Source organism: Bombus fervidus, chromosome 2 (assembly GCF_041682495.2).
Source record: "Bombus fervidus isolate BK054 chromosome 2, iyBomFerv1, whole genome shotgun sequence".
Taxonomy (NCBI): Eukaryota; Metazoa; Arthropoda; class Insecta; order Hymenoptera; family Apidae; genus Bombus; species Bombus fervidus.
The window spans coordinates 9,360,641-9,380,454 of record NC_091518.1 but is presented as its reverse complement, the minus strand read 5'-3'; the positions used below and the strand labels follow the sequence as shown (position 1 = coordinate 9,380,454).

Genomic DNA, 19,814 nt, shown 5'->3' with positions numbered 1-19,814 from the left:
CAGCTAATCCCTGATCAGAATCAGAAGTATTATCCTGTGAAGATTCGTCTGAATTTGATGGCTCTTGGTATTCTTCATCCTCGCTATCTCGTTTAACGCGATACCAAGGTTCTAAAACGGAATTATGAATTGATTCTTTAAGTGTGGTGATTATCTGTTGATTTTCTTCCTTATCTTTAGATTCTGTAGTATCCATTGTAAATGACTCTGTCATTGTGAATGTTTCCTTGCAACATGTTTCAGAAGCTGATACACTTTCTTCTAAAGAAGCTGGTCTTTTTGTAGAGCTTATAAATTTTGAGTCATTTATTGATGTATTATATACTGTTTCATTGTCATTTTTCAAATCAGAATTTGGAGATTGCATCGAAGGTGTTTCTGTCTCCAAATTGTTGCATTCAAATGCTTGGAGAATTTTTAACAAGATAATCAAACTGAAGAAACGAACAGAGTGTGCCATTCTCTTCGCTATCACTGTTAATGAATCTTAAAAATGGACAATATTTAAGATCGTTCAATCTAAATTCTTAATTCGACGATAACGGTATGAGCTGTTCAAGTGGTAGTGAGAAACTAAAGAACCGGAAAACAAAGTTGCCCCTTTTATAGTTGGCTATATAGAAATAACTGGTAAAGTGATCGCTAAACGTCTGAATATTATTAACAACATACTAATTACCAAATTAGTGTCCAAATAATCCTGGTGATTTAAAATAGCGTTTACGTGAACAGCATTTGGAATAAATACACAGAAATCTTCGAAAACGAAAATCTTAATAATGATCATGGATATGTATGTGTATGTGTGGTGCTGTAATCTTATACAGATATAATTACTTTACTATTGCCTATTCTTATTTCAAGCCATTATATCTTCAGTTACTATTCGGCAACGGAGGTAAGACATCATTCTAGTTTTCAGACATTTTCAAGTTAACAAATTTATATTGAAATGAATAAAACATTTTTACAATGAGTTATTAAAAAATGAATAGATTTGATAAATGAAATCAACAATTAAATCTTCAATAGTATTTCAGTTATAAGAGAGTACATGTAATATAAGGTTCATTGTTCAAATTTACTATAATTCGAATGAAACTGAGAAAAACTGAGTAGTGGTATATAATCAATTTTTGATTAACGGAAGCTGATCAAGGAAAAGTGATATGCGATGGTAAAGTCGAGAAGACAAGTTCACGGCGCAACTGGCCAAAGTGATGTACCGCAAGGTTGATACTCACGTCTGTTAGCAGGACAACGATAATTCTTTTGGTACCTGGTATAAAACACGAACGGACCGTTATTACTAGTCAAAGTCGAAAAGACGTTGCTCAGGTTTTTGTCAAGGAAAGAGAAAATTCAAGGAGCATTATAAAAGAAGACTCAAGAAGATTCTATAACAGCATCGATGAAACATAAAATGGTACCACAAAGGGTATAATTATGTATAACCACAGTTTCTATAAATAGTAAAATATACGTAATACATTTTCGAGTAAAGACATTTCTATCTGTAATCATAAAATATTAATTTTAAAATTCTGGATTTTGCAACTTTACGATTAATAAAATAATGTAAATTAAAAGCATAGTGTGAAAATTGCGTGTTAAACTTTTAATGCCGCATTTTCAGTATTGCATGAGTAAGCGTTAGAATATTGCGCAATGTATGTTCGATTGTTATCTTTGCTTTATTATGTATTTACGAATTTAATTATCCAGCATTTCTCCAAATAGTTTCTCTGAAATAATAAATAATTTAGTAAAATATCATTATTAGAATTTAAATTTTATTTCAGTGTGTATTAATTTTTTATATTGATTTAATATTGTTGTCTTTTAGGCGATCGTGTTGCAATTTGTTTTTTGCTTGGCCTTAATCTATGGGAATGGTTCAATGGGGAAACCTTTGACGCCAGAGGATGTAGAGGGTTTACTTCCACCAACCCCACACAATAAGAACGAAACGATAGCTGCAGTCGTTCAGGATCCAGTTGTCCAGGATGCTGTGCATCATACGGTTACCAATAAATCTCTAAATGGATTAGTTGTTAAAAAGCATGTATTCATAATGCCAGCCACCAATCCCAATCTGGTTTGTATAAAACGACTAAACGAACAAAATATACTATAATTATTATTTTTGTGTAATCCTCGTGCTCCTTTCGTACAACCTGAAGATTAGGAGTTAAAAATTGAGTATTTCAAGTGGAAAAATATTTAAGTTAAAAATTAACATTTTAAGTATTTTAAGATAATTAGTATATTTCGCGATGCACCAAAAATATAAACTGTGGTACTGGACTGTTTGTATGATCTTACTATATCGTGACTGCTGTTAAATAAGTATTAAGATCTTTTTACGTTATTTAAAAGATTAGTTCTTAAAATTTTTATTGTGGTAATTTGTATCATTTGATTTTATAATAATGATAATGATAACTTATAATATATAATAATTATTATACTAATTTATTATTTTATTATACTATTATTGTACCAAATTCGTATTACCTTTTATTCAAGATACTATCGAAACGCGAACACCTTCTGGTGGTTCCCCCTGAGAACTTGGAGGACGTACGAAAAAATATTACTGAAGCGAAGGAAGCAGAAGCTCAAGAGTCTTCATCGCCAGAGAACCAAGCATTCTTCGAATACGACGCACATGAATATACGCCAGAGGTAGAGAATAATAATTTAACATAGACAGTCCATCTCATGAGATCTTCGTCTGCGATAGGTGAAGCGTATCTATCTGATCGTGCTAGAAAAACACAATCCATTATTTAGATAAATCTATTGTTTTTTCCTCATCCGTGTAATCGAGTGTAGATATTTACGAGGTAAATCAATTCGTTTGCATGTGGTTCAAAAATTCCACATTGCAGTATCTTTTTACAAATTTTATCCTATAGTATGATGCTTAATTACTTTACATAAACCAAATTTTTCTTATAGTAGTATTAACAATTATTTTTCTATCTATCTATTTTTCTAAAGATTATTACAATTTTTATATTAAATCTTTATTCAATGGTTTTAAATTATTAAATCAAATGTTTCGAAAGAGGATTATCAGTTAAATGATTCACTTCCTATTATAATTCTCACAAAATCTTCATTAATTATTAATACAGGCAATTTCTAACCTTTTTTCAATTTCCAGGGCAGCGACGACCGATCAGAAGAAAAAGAGACCGAGTCCTCAGAACAGAACGTGACCCAACCGATATCATTGAACGAGAAACGTAAAAGCGAAACCGAATTCTTGGAAGACAAGCTTAGTCATGGAATTGTGTTGCCGGAAGATTCATCTTCGCATAAGGTGGCCGTTCCTATTGTTGCGGTCATTGATCCCTCAAATGCTGAGAAGGGCAAAGTGAAGAGCCCTATCGTGGCCATTCTGCCTAATCAAGTTAAAAATGGCGAGTTGAATAATCAGGTTGAATTCTTGAAGCATAACAGCGAGAAGATTCAGAAGAAAGCTCAAGACTTTGTTGATCAGAGTTCATTGACAGTCAATCCTGACTATTGGAAATCTTCCACACCGTCGGAGGTAAATTTTGGAAGAAAATATCTTAAATGAAAGATAAAATTAGAAACTAGGAATATTATTACAAATATTTTGATTATGGTAGTTGTGGAAAAATAGAAAGAAAAGACTTAAAGCTAGGAAAGTAGAAGGACAGAAAAAAGAAAATTATAAAAATGAGGATGTCAATAAATAGTATATTATTAATATTATATTATATAATACTTATTGATAATATTACATTAATAACACTTAATATTTTAATAACATAGCACGAATAATATCCAATTTCAAGATATTCACCTATTTATCTTCTTTTAGAACTACAATACATTATTTCCCTTAATAAAAAATTATAAAAATTCCAATACTGCTATCTACAATATAAGAAGAAATAAAAAATTAATAAAAAAAGGAGACATTTCCGCTTTCAGATCACTGTTGCTTTATCACCTTATAGCAGTGCATCAGTGTCCTACTTGGATGAAGCAGCCCCAAGTTTGGCTACAAACGAAAAGTTCTTGTCTCCAGTAGTCATGTCGCAATGGGCAATGCTGACACCATCTCTGCAGGATGATCAAATGGATTATTCACGAGAAACAGGTGACATGGATGTAGCTGAAGATATTATATTTAGACCTCTGTTTAGGTATCGACAGGAATCACAGCAGCGGTCTAAATACTATGACAAAAGCAATCGACGATACAGTTACACACCGTATCGCGGTTATGACAACTATTATCCAAGACGATATTTTTACAGACCTCGTAGCAGCGATTATTAGAAACGAAGAGGATTAGAACGAGAAAGAGAAAGAAGGAAATACGATTTGTGCTTGGATAGAGGGGAAAAGAAGATATCTTGATTGATACATTTCTTATCGCTTTATGATTCTATATTTCACTGTATAAATAAAGTGTTGTTTTCATTTACGTCATGATTATTTAATTAAACATTAAAGAGAACGTTTTATGGAAAAAACTAAGTTTTCAATTAAATTGAATATGAATTGAACTGTGCGTTCAAATTTTGAAATTAGGTTCCTTTCTACATTTGTTAACATGTTAAAAATTTATAATAATGATAAATGATTTGGATTGTGAGAAATTATTAATTTTGAAAAGAAAAACATTGAAAATGTTAAATTAGGAAAATATATATTATTATCTATGTATTAAAAGATAAAAGAATTGAATTACATTTTTTCTTCCGACAAATATGAATAAAAAATTAAGAAAAGAATAGCTATGAAAAGAATAGAAAGTAACAATAGAAACACTGTGAAATGTACCTTAAGACTGCGAGGATGATTGGAACGTTGTAAATGATGACAAGGTTGTCAAGGAATGAGGACTTCAATGACATTTCCGAACGAGCTACTACCGTTTATTTCCTTGAGAAAGAACTTATATTAATCTAAGACTTTCTACACTTAATTTTTAAACAAGATTGTAAATCAATCTGAAAACATACAGTTCTTTAGAAAAATGAAACGGTGTCACTATTTACTCCGAAAATTAATCGGAATACATTAACGTTTAAAATATTCATAAGAATTTTCAACATTGTTAATATTACTTAATACTGGCATTCAATTTTAATCTTCAATAAAATAAAAAGCAGCACCTATATGTACCATTTTCTACACATGTACATATGTTAATATATTTCTTTAATAGTATTGATATCGTTTCAGAGAAATTTAAAGCATGATAAACAATAATCAGGATCAAAGAAGATAAGTCTATAAATTCCAGTTCCAAATTCCAAGTATCTATACGAATAATTTATGTGATGATAAATAACACGATAACCTAAAAGAGAGTTCTTATAAACAACCTAGTATAAATTTCTTTTAATAATGATCAAGTTTAAATTCTCAGAGATTAATGTCTCTAGTGGTCAAACGTGTTCGATAAATATTCACAAACCAGTTTTCTACGAATGAGTCCCGATATCTATATACATTACATTATAGCCACGAATTAACGACATGTTAATACCTTTAGGCAGAATAGTTAGTCATTCATTCTTTCCTAGATTCATTCACCGAAGATGTCGAGCAGATCTACAATGAGGGTGTACACCAAATTAATGTTCATTCAAATTAAATTTCAGAATTTGGAGAGCAAATTCCAATTGTCCAACATCAAGCGGACAAAAAATATTTGCATATTACTTCTACATTTCATAATGTCAATTATATTTTTATAGTCATGCGAAAGTACTTCGAAATGATACGATGCTTAATACACTTATATGGACCTCATATTAGAAAAATGCTGTAATATATGTATATAACGATGTGTACATACTTTTGGTAGCTATTATATATGTATGATAGGATTAAAGTTATATATTATACCTTGAAGATATGCAGTTGAATTAGCAGAGTGAGGGAGTTGTTTGAATATTGTTAAGTCAAAGAAAGGCCATTGTTCAATTCCATGTCTGCTAAATTTTATTTGTAAAAATCAAATGCCTTCTCGAACGTACTATAAATTCATCATCAACTAATACTTGTAACAACAAATGTTTAAATATGAAACCTTATTAGAATAGAAATGGAAATTTTGAATTTTCGTACTCAAAGAATATCATTGTTTCGCGAATTCCAAGAAAGAAACTCTATTTCACACTTTTGGAAATTGTTTTGAATTTTCATTTCCCTCTTCATTTTCTTTGCACATTTTTACGAAGCATTCTTCTTTTTCATTCGACAAATACATGATATTTTAATTGTCAATTTTATTCCCAAATACAACAGTGCACACGATGCTGCATTTATTTTCTGTTTCGCTCAAATTGTTACTGCGCAGTACGATGCGCGCGCAGCACAAATAATTCGTACGAAAATTCATACATCCTAAATACATACATTTTAATATAGAATATGCATATTTACGAATCTATATTTGCGTAAATTTGGATTTATTACCGGTCGTGCTATTGTATGCTAATTTACCTTCAATAATTAACCTTCAAATGTATTTTCGACGTAACTGAATACTTTTCTAATGAATACTAATCAGATTTCGGATCAAAATATCGATTGTTTTCTGTGCAATATTGGTAGTATTGGGAGAAAGGCGTACTTAGGAATCCCAATTGTGGATGACCCCAATCATATGAATGTTTAACGACCACTGAGTGGACGTTTAACACCTATGAAAAATGTGGTGACTAGTTTGAGAGGTATGTTGGCAAAATTCTTCGTACTAATGTGATGAATAAGTGGAGTATCTTTTAAGGGAATTACCAAGGTGCGAAATAGGGGTCTGTTCTTGAAATTTGTTAATCAATGAGCAAAGGGCTGACTCTTCATGGATGACAATTGCAGAAATAAACTGGTAGATACGAAATATAATTTTGAGAATTATAAAGATTCCTTTGAAATATAATAAAAAGGAATTAGAATATAGAATTTAATTCTATGGATATGTACGTTTCAGTGGTTTTGGTTAGACTATAATATTTTTCTTTTTATCAAGGCCTACATCTAATTAGTTTGTTTTATTCTATATTTAGGAACTAGTAGTGGTCGCCAAAAGAAGTTGTGGTTTCTTTGTTAAGAGTTATATCTAATGCCTCTAATCACAAACATGCGTTTATATTTATCTAATTGAAGCTTTTATCAATAAAATGACCTTGTAAACTAAAACTAATTATTATTGCAGGTCCATATAACAGAAAATTTAAAGCAACGATCAAACTTCTACAAATATCACAATTATGAAAAGTAACTCGAATATTACACATAACAACTAAAAAAAAAAAAGAAGAAGAAAACATGAAACAAAAGGATACTTTAAAAAATCTATAATAATTATCAGTACTACACATCTATGCTAAAAATGCAATAATGCATATCATCGGGAAGATACATTGGAGTAAAAAGTAAAATGAAAGAAATTACAAACAATACCGCTATCGTTTCACGAGGAATGAAAGGCCGGGAAAAAAAGGCCAGGTTAAGAAAACATTCAAGGTGTTCGAGCTTTCGCGTAGAAAGCCAATTTGAAAGTGATAAAAGAAACAAGACGACCCTCTTTACCTTTCTTTTTTCCGAGGATCGGTCGCTAAGATGACTCACATCTAAACTGGAAGCTCCAACCACATCGTCCTCTCTCTGTATACGTCGAGAGTGGCAGCAACTTAATCGCGTTCCTCGAGATCGCAAACGCGTCACGTATATAACCGATGCTCGACCAATCTGTTCCCTCAATCGTGATCTAAGTGTCGCCGAGAACGGAATTCGCTATTCTGGATTTTGATATCTTCAGTTGAGAAACGTTAATCTTTGCGCCATGTGGACTGCACTCGTGGTAAGAGAGAGTTAATGTGATATCTGGATTGCGAATTTTTATGCAAATTTATATTTTTATAAACAAAATTGATGGAATACATTTTAAACAACGATTTGATTTACTTGTTAAAACTTATTATGAATATTCTACTTTTGGATATTTTATATATCTTTTTGTATTACATGTATATGCTCTGCATATTTTTGCACTTTTAAATTTCGCATAAATGCATAAAAAATCAGTCATTAACATACCGTATGGATATTAACTGATATAGTATTATATTGATATAAACAGCTCAACCTTTAAATTAATCAAGTAAAATAAAATATTGATAAAAGTTTGGCAAACAATGAACTTTTTGCTTGGAGGTTGAGTTTTTAGAACTTTTTATGATAATAGAGCTATAATGATTTGATAATAATATTAGCAGTTGTAGAAAAAGTTGGAAAACTCTATGAAAATTTATAGTAGCGATATTAATGATTATTTCAATATATCAACTCCTTATAAAAATGTCATACACGCATCAGCAAAACTTGTTTATCGAAACATTAAAAACAGTATAGATTATCTAACCAATACGTAACAAAAAGTGTCCAATCTTTTCCAAGTTCAATAACAATTATCTTAAAATCATACATAATTAAAATGCGATTAAAAAATTATGTGCATTGAATTTTTGTTTCTATTCTGAATCTTTTGCAGGTTCTGTTTCTGATGGCATCGTTCGATGTCAACTATGCGGTATCATTGAACGCAGAGTTTTCCGGTCCAACTGTGTCACGATTACGGACTGTAGGAGACATACCAGACAGGCTTCCAAGGAAATTCAGGGAAAACAGTCGAACTAGGAGATTGCATATAGAAAATCAACATGGATTTGATGGCAAAGTGGAAAAGATCCATATTAATTCCGAAGAGGATCTTCCTGGAATTCGAGCGTATGGAGTGCAGAAAAAGAATTTGGAGAATAATGGCTATATTGAAAAGAAGACACAGGAAGAAATTATAAAAGATATTGAGGACACTTCGAGGATTGCTCGTACGGTGCGTGGGAATATTTTCTAGATTTCATGAATATTAATATTAGAATAATGGGATAATAGGAAAATCTGTTCAATTGTTATTGTCATTCCGAGATTTTTTCTTTTTATGTACGTATAATGTTTAATTGGGAAATTAATTTTATAGAAATAAATTTGTATCTTCTCTTGAAATTCATACAAAATTAAATATTTCACTGGCGCTATATTTTCTTAGTTTGAGTTTAGTTAAAATGATAGACGATTTAAAATATATACATTAATACATATTGCGTCACTTATACTATGGAAACACGTTTCTTTCGTAAGCCTAATTTCACTTGAAACCAAAATCTGAAATATCGATAAAAAAACTAATAATCTTCCTTAAAAGGAGTGTCTTCTTTACTTTCATTAACAATTTTCTTTAACCTATTAAAAACCTAATACAACACGAAATTTTTATACAAACAATATAATTTTCTTTATTAACCATCAAAATATGAATGATAAATTATCGGAAAACTGATTACTCGATCTTAAAGATCGAAATAGAAATTTTATTTGTTGCATTAAAAAATATTTATATATTATATATGTACATAAAATTCACGATCTTTATCAATCAATTTTAGGTCGAAGCCTACGGAAAAACCAAAGAACATCTCGAAATGAACGGTTATATTGAAAGAACTAATTCTCAGAAACCTCCAGCCAGCTATCAAACTCTATCGAATCAAAGACCCAGAATAACTAGATCCATCAAAGCAGAAACAAAGCAAGACAATCTCAAGAATGATCTAGAAGATTTAGAAGCTCAAGATGCCAAAATTTTTAGGCCACTGTTTGTGTACAGGCAACAGGTGGCCAGAAGGCAGCATCGAGGAAGAAATCATGTTCACAGTTTCCCAGTTGGTCGGAAATCTTGTTACAACTAACAACCAACAACTTACTGAAATTCTTTCCATAAAACCGCTTTTTTTGTCTCAATCGTTTGGAACAACATCAAAATGCGATAAGGCAACGCCCGACTATTTTACGAAAGATATGCAAACAAGAAATCGGTGAAATGTTTGCGTTGCGGATCCTTGAAGTCGCCTAATTATCATAATAATTAACCGATTGAGTCAGCGTCACTTTGTGCCATAAAAGAAGAAAGCGGTTGTTGAAGACTGGCAACTGGGAATGAGTTACTACAATGATCGAAATGAACGAATAACGTAAATGCTGGACAGAGAACGTTACCAAATAGTATTACGATTATTGATGATGGGATCTATAGTTTGTTAGTAATTAGATAACGATTAATTATTAATGATATACGATATTATTATTTTGATATTTTATTACACTACGTGTTGTGAGGAAAATAAATTAAATTTGAATCTACGTTTCATTTATTTTTTGTTTATTATTTGCAATTAGCTGATAATTGACTCATAAATACGTAAATTGAATGTATTAATTGATGTAATTATTTGAAATTTGATATTTTATTGTACTCTAAGTAATTTTTATAAAAGAAATGACTTGTATGTGATCTTCTGGTTTCTAGCAATTTTTTGTTCACCTTGTGAATGGAAACTAAATGAAAACAAACGAAAGATAACAACATCCCTGTCCATCCAATTTTTCATCGTCCAATTTGTCTAATTTGACAAATTTAAAATGAGATGTACTAGGAAATTCACGGTATTGAATGCTCCTTATCTACAAACAGTTATCTCTCGGGGAAATCCTTTACATTTTATTTATCCAAATATCATTTAACATGTACGACATTAAAAATCAAACGGATAGCGGAAACAACGACGAAGTAGTCGAAGTAGATGAAAACCAAGAAGGAAAAGAAAAATTAGAAAATAGGTACTTAAAAATTTAAGATATTACGAAATAAAATATATATTAATATTGACGATAAAATAACTGCATCATTGTAGACGGAAATTTCGAAGAAAATCGACGATTTATCATTCGATATCATTGATAGTGTTGTACGCTCTGGAAGCAATACTTTTGATCATTCTTCTGCCGGTGATAATCTGGCAATGGGTTTCTGTCAATCATCGTTTAAAGATTATCCTGAAAACCGTAGTAGAAGTAAATATTTATACAAATAAATATTTCGTATTATATAGAATATATTATTATTATATATAAAATCTCTTATGAGAGAGAAGGAAGAGGAGAGACCGAAAGTAAGAAATTAAATTAATGTAAATAAAATAAGTAAAATTATAGACATAGGCAGACTGAGAGCAAAGTGCTTTTCAGGATTATGAGGCCGAAAATAAGGAGATATATAATATAAAATCTCTAATATGATACAGCATGTTCGTAAAAAAAGGGTCCATAACTTGAAGGGATGGTAGTACTCATCGAAAGGAATAAAAAATATCTAATCAACATAGGTCGTAAAATCAAATCTTTCAAAAGCTGATTTTACAACCCCTTTAAATTATATATTATTATATGTTACTATATATTAATTAATATTACTTACTAAGACACAAAGGGGATGATACTTCGACATTTAAATTCTTAAAATTTTGGCTTAAAAATTATTATGATTTTCAGTTACGATTCGTTATGATTTTTAGTTTGCCAAATGAAAATTGTAATAATTAAAATTCTTTTATAATTCATTCAGGTCACGCTCGAACTGGTTATGTGGGTGATATTCGCTGGAGTGTCTGTCCTTATGACCACGACATACGTTCTAGAAGACATTTACTATGGAAAAAATGACTATGAGAAGCTCAAACAATTAATAAACACGCGAGGCGAGCCCACACGGAGCAGTAACGAAACGCCGAATTTTTTTAAAAAGCAGAGCGAACTGAAACTTCCAAAAAACTGACATCGATATTTCTTATAATAGCTTTCTTTTTTTACCTTTCTGTTTTTCTATTTTCACTATACCTTTTTATAGTACTCTGTATTCTGTATATTTTCAATGTATCCTATACTGTATTTTTATTTGTTTTAAGGCGCTTTTTCTAGTACAAGTTTTTTATGACTGATTTTTCGAGGAAAATACAGTTCCTTATTCGTAAAATTATAAGTTGTAAAGTCGTAACATTGTAAAATGGTCAGTTTTGCTAGTGGAAATAGCTTCAATAATTTGATTAGTATCCAAACGTCGCAACAGAATTAATTTCTATATAAATCATCTAAAATAACGTTTAAACTAAGTATGTTGCTACTACTTAAACTAAAGATACATATATATACATCTAAAAAGAAAAAATTTTTATGCAAAAGTTCGCAAAATGTGTTAATCACAGTACTTAAAAATATACCAAAAATACACAAAAAATAATACTTGTCATAATATTTAATAAGTAGTATATAGATGATAAACTTTTTCCGGTGATTCATTTCTATAAACTATGTTCATAGAAATATAAATCCGTATAAACGCCAATAATAAAAGATATAGCTACAAAATTTCTTCTAAACAGACGATTCTTCGACAAATATTGAAGATTCTTCGATCAATAGTTAATCTGACGTTAACACAGGACTTCCTGGCGAATCTTTGTAAATCACAGAAATTTCCACATTTTCGTGAAACCGGTCTTTATCAAACTCTTATTCCGACTCAGGAAAAGGAATGCTATCTCTATACTTCGATGATAATGGTCCCAATATATTCACGAGGAGTTTGAAAACAGGCGAATTCATTAAATCAAAAACGTTGCTGTTTTGAACATTGTTCGCTAAAAGGTCAATTTCAGTGGCTGATAATTTTAAAACGGCAAGTTTAACGCTTTTGTTGAATTCGAATTTAGCCATTCCCAAACCCAATACGTCGCTTAATATTTTATCGCTGCATCTCTTTAATAATGAGGTCGTTGGGTCGTCCCAAGGAATACGTTTTCGACAACACCATTGTAAGGTAAACCTAAAGAAATTTGAAACAGAATTATTCTATGCTATTGCGAAGTTATTTGATTGCATTTTGCTCTTTTTCTCAGAGAAATAATTTTAAAAACTGACAAATTCTCTTTGAAATAGTAATTATAAAGATTTATGGTTTTACGCGGTTGAAAACCGACTTATGACAATATGAAAAATGAAATAATTATAATTATACAATATATAAATAAATATTTTATATGGAGAATGATAATTATAAAAATGTAAATTTCTGACAGACAAAGAGAAGATATAAGACAGACAATACGTTTCATAAAGTAATTGGAACTTACGAAAAGAATAAATACGCTTAGTAGTTGCATGGTGTACGTGAATAGGACTTATAATGTGTTTAGAATCGGTGTAAGTCTTCTATCTATGTCAAAATCCCGATAATAATCCAACTTCCTCATATTTTCCTTCATTTGAGTTACTCGAAATTTTCACCTTCATCACAATATTCCTTATCTAATCTTTTCATCGTTGAAGTGATAATTATTTTCGTGTTAAGGTATCTGTAGCATAAATTGATTTTCTTACAATGTCTTTGAAATTTTGATGATACGTTATTTGGTATATTATCTATACACGAGTCAATCTAGAGTCTAATCTTACAGAAATAGAGATATTTATCATCACCAATCTTCACTGCGAAAATGACTTTTTGATCAATTAAGGAAAAACAGTTATTGGAAAACTAATATGTTGTGTAAAATGGCCAGGAGAATCATTTTATAAAAAAGAGTTCTAACCTCGCCGTTTCTGAATAAGAGTAATTTAGGCGTACAAAATATCGTATATCATAATGTGAAGTTGGCTATCTCTGAATTGTTTCTTAATGCACGCGCGTAAAAAGTGTAGAGAGCCAAGAAATCTCTTCCTAGAGAGGGTATCTAAAACATACCCAAAGAACATGATTTTCGAATCTCAACGTATTTTACTTTTGAAGGATATTGTTACACCATAAATAATAATATATATGCTATACTAATATAATATATATGTATATATATAACGTTTGAATAGCGAAATATTTTCATCTTGTAATTACTTTACAATTTATAATTACGCACATATTAGGATGACGCACATTAAATATCCATTCTCCAAAACCTCATTATTGACTATAACGAGAATGAACAAAACATTAATCTGATGAACATTTTTGGAAACATGAATTTTGCATTTATGAAAGATGATCATGTTTCAATGAAACTACGTTTGCTTAAAACTTTAAGTTGCTTTTCTAACAATCCATTTGCAACATTCTGATTAATTGATTTTATGACTCTGCTACGCCTTAAGATTACAATTCACATCGGCAGCCCCTACGTCAATGCGTTAGATCGTAACACAAATGATCGAAAAAGTTGCTGACTTACATTGACCTTTGTCACGATGATCGCAATTCGGCATAAATTACCATAAATTCACGGTGATCCGTGTTTAAAAACACATTGCTTGCGACTTACGCGATTAATGGTATTTGCTAATCTCAAGACTCAAATCGTCGAAAGTAGCCCCAGAAGTACGTATACATAAAAATATATATATATATACTCATAAAAGGCTTCGCCAACGTTTAAACGGTTCCGGATCTTCTGCTCTGCTGAGTTACAACATAGCGCCCGTGGCCGTTAATCATTTCTATATTTTTATCCTTGAAATTCTTCAATTAGCTTGCCTTGATTAGCTTAGAAAACTAAAAAAATGTAGAAAAAAATGTACTTTTACTCCATGGTATCAAAGGAAATGAGATAGTTATGTATGTATATTAGTCACTACTACTTGGAAAGAACTTGAGAGAAATTATTTAAAATAATGTTACTCCATACTAACAATAACAGTGATTTCTTTGTAGTTAGAGATATAGAATGAATTTCGAGGTCACATCATAGTAAAAATTTACATGAAACCTACGTATAAATTAGAGTAATACTGATGAGATTCTTTAAAAAAAGTCTGATTATAATCAGCCAAGGATATGTAATTGGTTAAGCATCTTGATTATGAGTTACAGTTTAAACAATAGTACTTTTTAATATTTAACCAACAATGTTCTTGCACTATGCGTGAATGTTATAGTTATAATGAGTATTTTTTCCTCCTCTCAGTAACTTCGGTATCATTTCGAGTTTATTGTAGCAATGTATATCGCAACGAGTGTATCATATCCTTGCTTTGTTTTATTGCACGTTACCGTATGTTAATATCAATTTCTATTGTTTAAGAGATGAAGCAAATTCTCGCAGTATGTCTCCTACTGACAGTGGCTAATGCTAGTGTTTTCCGAGAAAATCATGAAGGGCCCTTGAATAGATTTTTCCACTCGAAACGCCGGTTTTCATTACCGGAGCATCAGTTTGATCCACCAGGACATTCATTTCCTACACCAGGACACTCACTTCCAATACCAGCATACATGCAAGTCCCATCAGACCAGTCACCATTCCATAAACAATTAGAAAAACTCTTTCCACACAAAATTAACCAACAGAATAAGGCCTCAGAATCTTGCACTGCTGTGAGGATTTGTCATAGTCCGTCAACAGGCGAAATCGTAAGTTACTTAGTATAACATTAGTGACAGATGTTCTTAAAAAATGTTATACGTATACATTTCATATATGGATAAGTTAAATGATATGTAATTTCATTAGTGATAAATTAGATCTTTATATTAAAGTAATTATTTTAATTTCCAAATAATCATTTGCAGATCATTACTGAATTTGATGGAATACAGCCAATAAGTAATGAAAATCTTGGTTGTACAAGTGCCAATAAAAAATATTCTGATAACGTAAATTCTAACAATAAAAATCATAATAGTAATGGAGATGTTAAGGGGACACCCAGAACAACTATGCCAATACTTACTACTACTTCACAACTTCAAACCAGTGAATCTCCTCATAACTATGGAGAAGGAATTATTGACATTAGAATGGGTTACTAAATACTAAAAAGTAAAAAAAGTAAAAAGGAAAGTAATGTTTTCCTTAAGTTTTAAAAGTAATGTATTTATTAAGTTTTGTGATACATTGAACATGTACACATTAATAACATTTAAAATAAAAATAAATGCATCTGATGATTTGTTGTATTTCTATCTCGTTTGTATATTACCTCTACCAAAATTGTCAAATATTAGACAATTCCAAATAAAATTTCAACAACTGTTAACAAAAATTTTCAATTTCAATCAAATATCAGAATATAACTTTTGTATAATAGAACTTAAATGTACTTATATCATTCTTTCAAGTTTTACAAATGTTTAACACATGAAACAAGAATTATAATATAGCTACACAAAACTAATCTTTTTCTGCAGAGAAACCTTATATATACCTTATATATCGCTTAAGAAAATCTTGTTATATTGTTTACTCGTTTCTATAAAGTAAATAAGAAGTATTTAATATCAATAAAGCTACATTATAATTGTACATCATGAAACTAACATCTTACCTGTATTAATTGATTATTAGCTTCACTGTAATTGTATTGTATATTTGGGGAAACAATATCAGTATTTATCTTTATATTCGGATCCTTTTCTTTTATGTATTTCATAGTTTTCTTGGCAACTGCCTGAACTGCTGCAGCATTTAACGAATAATCGTCACTCGTTAATGGGCATATACCGCTGGTAATAAAATATTTCTATTAATTAATAGGTTCTAAATTAAACAATTTCTATGTGATGCATACTAGTTAAAATGCCTATATCCAGTAATTTCTTCATCACAGAGATAACACATTATACAGCCACAGACACAAGTGATTTTGTTGCATCCATTCTCCTTAAAATATGGACGGCTACATCTGTGACATTTATGTACAAGTGCTTCTGTCATTTTCTCTTCCAAAAACAAACGTGCTTTCTCAGTCTTTTCTTCATAGCATTTAAGCGGTATATGATTTACCTCTTTACATAATCTATTTCAAAATATAACAGTGCATAATAATGGTAGAAATGAAAAATTTTCTCATAATATAAATTCGGTAAGTATAATTATTGTATCTTTTTGAATCGAACTTACCTACACGATTCTTTCATACATTCGGGATTAAGACATTTAAAAACATTATCTCTTAAGGGAGGTATAGATGCAAACTGACAAAACGGACATGAAACTAAACCTAGGATTCCAGCAGACATTACTTCTCTTTCTTGCTTCTTACGAACAAATGTACTAAATTGCATTGGTGTTAATACTTTCTGAAGAGTTGAAAGTCTAAATTCTCCATCACAATCTACAAAACATGGAACATGCCCATTTCCCTGTGCAATTTGTGCTTGAGTTCCACGTACAATGCATGAATTACAAAACACGTGACCATCATCACATGTTGAACATTTAGATGGTATACATTTTACATAACAACACTGACATATTAAAAGTTCATTTCTTTTCTAATAAACAAATAAAAAAATGATATTTTCTTTTCAGTGTATAACATTTTTTAGCGCGTATTATAATATAACTTACTTGTAACTCCTCAAATTCTTCGTCTTCTCTTTTTTTTAATTCTTTTTGATATTCTGTAATACGATTTTTATGTTTTATAAATGCACATTCATGCAATAAAGGAATATCATCTGATAGAGTTTTTTCCCACATGGTTGTATAATTTGTTTTTTTATCTGGTTCCATATTCTCTAAAGCGTTTGCAGTTATAGTTAAGTGATAATTATGCTGTTTATATACATTCATTAAAGTTTCCACCTACAAATTTCAAATAATGCTTTATATATCGCAAGTGACATATTATATTTTAACATATATACCTCAAATTTATTAAAATGATATTTCAGAAATTCAAGTGCATCGGTATTGTATTCATGCTTTCTTTTTGGATCTTCGAAATATGTATGTGGAGATGGATAGATTTCCAAAAACTGTTTCACATCAAATTCTTGAATGTATAGCATTTGCTGTTCTGTAATATGCATTCGTCTTATTTTTTCATCTTTTGTTAGATAAGTAGGACATTTGCATTGATCTTCTATGAACTGGTCTAATTTAGCAGGATCATTAGCTGTTTGTACTATAATTTTTTTTAAATATGCAGGGTCTGCATTAGGAAAAATTTCTTTTAAATAATTATGTTTTTCATCTATATCATAATCTTTTTCCTGATTTATTTTGCTATTTATTTCAACAGGACATAATTGTCTATCTTCTACTATTATATTAATTAATTCCTCAAACTGTTTATCTAAACTAAGATCTGTATTTGAATATCTTCTACATAGTTTATTAATGTAATTCTTATCTAAATCGGGAAATATAAATTCTAATCTTTTATCCAGTTCCATCCTTAGAGGTATTCTAGTATTTATTATATCAATATCTTTTTTGCTCTCACTAGTTTTCTCCAAAAATTTGATATCTTTTTTTCTAGTACCTCCAAACACATGTTTGGTATTTTGTGTAGAATAAATTCCAGTAGAAGTTGATGGTTTTACTTCTATGTTTTCAAGTGAATCTTGTGATTTTGTTACTGCAACTGACACATCACTTGTTACAGTATCACACAATGTGCTTTTGGAACGTGGTGATATATCAGGCGATGTATTTTTAGGTGAAATTATTGTCCTAATAACATTTCTTTTATTAGTAGATGATGAATCACCAAGATTTATTCTGTAAGGTTTTATATTTCTTAAATCATCATTTGATATTTCTAACATTTTTGTTGGATTTTTTAATTGTTTCTGTTTATATATGGCAGATAATTTCTGTTTCTTAATGTTTTCCTGACTACTCAAATATTGCATATAATCATGTAATATTTGTCCATAATTCTTGCTATTATTCCCTGTATACCTTGTTTGTAGAACAGTCTCCTTATTTTTGGTATTTGAATTATTCGATGAATATTGCATGCTTAATAGATCATTTATTTGTTTCATAGAATTAGTTCTTTCTCTCCCATGAACATGTTTTTGCTGTATTGATAAATCATTGTGATAAAACATCTGTTTGCATTTGACAGAATTGTCATCTACGAATTTCATATTAGAAGAAATTTTTATTGCTGGCCTTTTCATTGGTAATAAATCCCACAAACTAAGTTCTATATAATTCTCCGCATAACGATTTTTATATAAAATTTCAAACACACGATCATATTTATATATTGGCAGAAGTGTACATATTTGATGAGCTTTCTCTCTTATTTTTGTAATCTGGTAATCGTTAGAGTCACTTAATGATGGATTGCTCAAAGATTCTATAGATTTTGTTTTATATATACCACTCTGAGATAATGAAATTATATCTGTCTGCTTTTGAGACTTGTGAATAAAATCTAAATTATTATTTGAATCATTATCATTACTCTCCAAACTTTCTCTACTGGACATAGCATATGTGTTATGATTGTTATCAGTGTTACATGTATCCATATGTAATTCCACATTAGTTAATATTGAAAATAATGGATACATATAACTTTCAGGAACCGTTTTTTCTGAGCTACTACTCATATGATTATTATCTAAATCAAACTGGCTTGAAAATATATTTGAATTGGACAATATCCATTCACCTACATCCATTGTTCTTTGGTAACTTTAGATTTTAATACTTCTATAATATATATATAATGAGGATATTTTCAAAAGTTCTTTTCAACTTTTAAATAATCTTTGTTCTAAATCTTTCTGTCTTATAAAGTAAAGATGACTTTTTAACATCAGCAATCTTTTAATACCTACAAAATATCAAACAATAAAAATTATAATATATATAAAAATTATGTTTTATTTTGTTATTTATTTCAACAAGACATACTTGTCTATCTTCTACTATTATATTAATTAACTCCTCAAACTGTTTATCTAATCATTAATGTAATTCTTATCTAAATCGGGAAATATAAATTTTAAATAATATATATATTTATATAATAATATATAATTATATATATATAAAGTAAACTTAAATTTTTATTAGAGAAGAAATTTTCTCTTCTAGATACTTATACTTTTTACTTTGTTCAAATAT

General features: G+C 29.9%; 5 protein-coding genes and 1 long non-coding RNA gene across 9 annotated transcripts; 4 read left to right on the top strand and 2 right to left on the bottom strand.

Moving 5' to 3' along the window:
• Nucleotides 1-1,113: 1,113 nt before the first annotated feature.
• On the top strand, nucleotides 1,114-4,471 carry LOC139995389 (uncharacterized). 3 transcript variants are annotated; one of them, XM_072018821.1, is made up of 6 exons: nucleotides 1,116-1,438; nucleotides 1,847-2,098; nucleotides 2,530-2,688; nucleotides 3,173-3,562; nucleotides 3,973-4,141; nucleotides 4,302-4,471. In XM_072018821.1, exons 1-6 carry the CDS (start codon nucleotides 1,412-1,414, stop codon nucleotides 4,337-4,339), a joined length of 1,035 nt encoding a protein of 344 aa, XP_071874922.1. In that variant the 5' UTR covers nucleotides 1,116-1,411; the 3' UTR covers nucleotides 4,340-4,471. The 3 variants fall into 3 exon arrangements, with proteins under 3 accessions (XP_071874900.1, XP_071874912.1, XP_071874922.1); XM_072018799.1 differs by having other exon boundaries at nucleotides 1,114-1,438; nucleotides 3,973-4,471; XM_072018811.1 differs by having other exon boundaries at nucleotides 1,115-1,426; nucleotides 3,973-4,471.
• On the bottom strand, nucleotides 2,645-5,522 carry LOC139995452 (uncharacterized). The gene is made up of 3 exons (XR_011801974.1): nucleotides 4,831-5,522; nucleotides 3,156-3,583; nucleotides 2,645-2,770 (listed from the first exon to the last, which is right to left on the bottom strand). It is a non-coding gene; the product is annotated as an uncharacterized lncRNA (long non-coding RNA).
• Nucleotides 5,523-6,676: 1,154 nt separating this feature from the next.
• Nucleotides 6,677-10,260, top strand: LOC139995432 (uncharacterized). The gene is made up of 4 exons (XM_072018898.1): nucleotides 6,677-6,889; nucleotides 7,217-7,864; nucleotides 8,555-8,896; nucleotides 9,507-10,260. The coding sequence occupies exons 2-4, from the start codon at nucleotides 7,847-7,849 to the stop codon at nucleotides 9,807-9,809; spliced, it is 663 nt and encodes a 220-aa protein (XP_071874999.1). The 5' UTR covers nucleotides 6,677-6,889; nucleotides 7,217-7,846; the 3' UTR covers nucleotides 9,810-10,260.
• A 382-nt stretch (nucleotides 10,261-10,642) lies between these two features.
• Nucleotides 10,643-13,290, top strand: LOC139997982 (uncharacterized). Its single transcript, XM_072022148.1, has 4 exons — nucleotides 10,643-10,737; nucleotides 10,800-10,971; nucleotides 11,522-12,767; nucleotides 13,040-13,290. The coding sequence occupies exons 1-3, from the start codon at nucleotides 10,643-10,645 to the stop codon at nucleotides 11,729-11,731; spliced, it is 477 nt and encodes a 158-aa protein (XP_071878249.1). The 3' UTR covers nucleotides 11,732-12,767; nucleotides 13,040-13,290.
• A 932-nt stretch (nucleotides 13,291-14,222) lies between these two features.
• On the top strand, nucleotides 14,223-15,886 carry LOC139995445 (uncharacterized). The gene is made up of 3 exons (XM_072018925.1): nucleotides 14,223-14,320; nucleotides 15,024-15,352; nucleotides 15,512-15,886. The coding sequence occupies exons 1-3, from the start codon at nucleotides 14,272-14,274 to the stop codon at nucleotides 15,749-15,751; spliced, it is 618 nt and encodes a 205-aa protein (XP_071875026.1). The 5' UTR covers nucleotides 14,223-14,271; the 3' UTR covers nucleotides 15,752-15,886.
• Nucleotides 15,887-15,954: 68 nt separating this feature from the next.
• LOC139995360 (uncharacterized) lies at nucleotides 15,955-19,539 on the bottom strand. 2 transcript variants are annotated; one of them, XM_072018781.1, is made up of 6 exons: nucleotides 17,591-19,539; nucleotides 17,292-17,528; nucleotides 16,842-17,215; nucleotides 16,510-16,737; nucleotides 16,267-16,444; nucleotides 15,955-16,191 (listed from the first exon to the last, which is right to left on the bottom strand). In XM_072018781.1, the coding sequence occupies exons 1-6, from the start codon at nucleotides 19,364-19,366 to the stop codon at nucleotides 16,159-16,161; spliced, it is 2,826 nt and encodes a 941-aa protein (XP_071874882.1). In that variant the 5' UTR covers nucleotides 19,367-19,539; the 3' UTR covers nucleotides 15,955-16,158. The 2 variants fall into 2 exon arrangements, with proteins under 2 accessions (XP_071874882.1, XP_071874881.1); XM_072018780.1 differs by having other exon boundaries at nucleotides 15,957-16,191; nucleotides 16,267-16,447; nucleotides 16,513-16,737; nucleotides 17,591-19,538.
• Nucleotides 19,540-19,814: the final 275 nt, after the last annotated feature.

What these genes read in the sequence shown, in the direction of transcription:
- LOC139995389 (XM_072018799.1), top strand. Translation starts at nt 1,412, where the DNA reads ATGAAACATAAAATGGTACCACAAAGG. An exon ending in ATAAAATGGTACCACAAAGG is followed by an intron (nt 1,439 to 1,846) that starts GTATAATTATGT and finishes GTTGTCTTTTAG; the next exon opens with GCGATCGTGTTGCAATTTGT. An exon ending in AATCTTCCACACCGTCGGAG is followed by an intron (nt 3,563 to 3,972) that starts GTAAATTTTGGA and finishes TTCCGCTTTCAG; the next exon opens with ATCACTGTTGCTTTATCACC.
- LOC139995432 (XM_072018898.1), top strand. An exon ending in CTTCGAGGATTGCTCGTACG is followed by an intron (nt 8,897 to 9,506) that starts GTGCGTGGGAAT and finishes AATCAATTTTAG; the next exon opens with GTCGAAGCCTACGGAAAAAC.
- LOC139997982 (XM_072022148.1), top strand. Translation starts at nt 10,643, where the DNA reads ATGTACGACATTAAAAATCAAACGGATAGCGGAAACAACGACGAAGTA. An exon ending in AAAGAAAAATTAGAAAATAG is followed by an intron (nt 10,738 to 10,799) that starts GTACTTAAAAAT and finishes GATAAAATAACT; the next exon opens with GCATCATTGTAGACGGAAAT. An exon ending in TCCTGAAAACCGTAGTAGAA is followed by an intron (nt 10,972 to 11,521) that starts GTAAATATTTAT and finishes TAATTCATTCAG; the next exon opens with GTCACGCTCGAACTGGTTAT.
- LOC139995445 (XM_072018925.1), top strand. Translation starts at nt 14,272, where the DNA reads ATGGTATTTGCTAATCTCAAGACTCAAATCGTCGAAAGTAGCCCCAGA. An exon ending in CGTCGAAAGTAGCCCCAGAA is followed by an intron (nt 14,321 to 15,023) that starts GTACGTATACAT and finishes CTATTGTTTAAG; the next exon opens with AGATGAAGCAAATTCTCGCA. An exon ending in GTCCGTCAACAGGCGAAATC is followed by an intron (nt 15,353 to 15,511) that starts GTAAGTTACTTA and finishes AATCATTTGCAG; the next exon opens with ATCATTACTGAATTTGATGG.
- LOC139995360 (XM_072018781.1), bottom strand. Translation starts at nt 19,366, where the DNA reads ATGGATGTAGGTGAATGGATATTGTCCAATTCAAATATATTTTCAAGC. An exon ending in AAGAATTTGAGGAGTTACAA is followed by an intron (nt 17,216 to 17,291) that starts GTAAGTTATATT and finishes TTTGTTTATTAG; the next exon opens with AAAAGAAATGAACTTTTAAT. An exon ending in CTAATAATCAATTAATACAG is followed by an intron (nt 16,192 to 16,266) that starts GTAAGATGTTAG and finishes TTTACTTTATAG; the next exon opens with AAACGAGTAAACAATATAAC.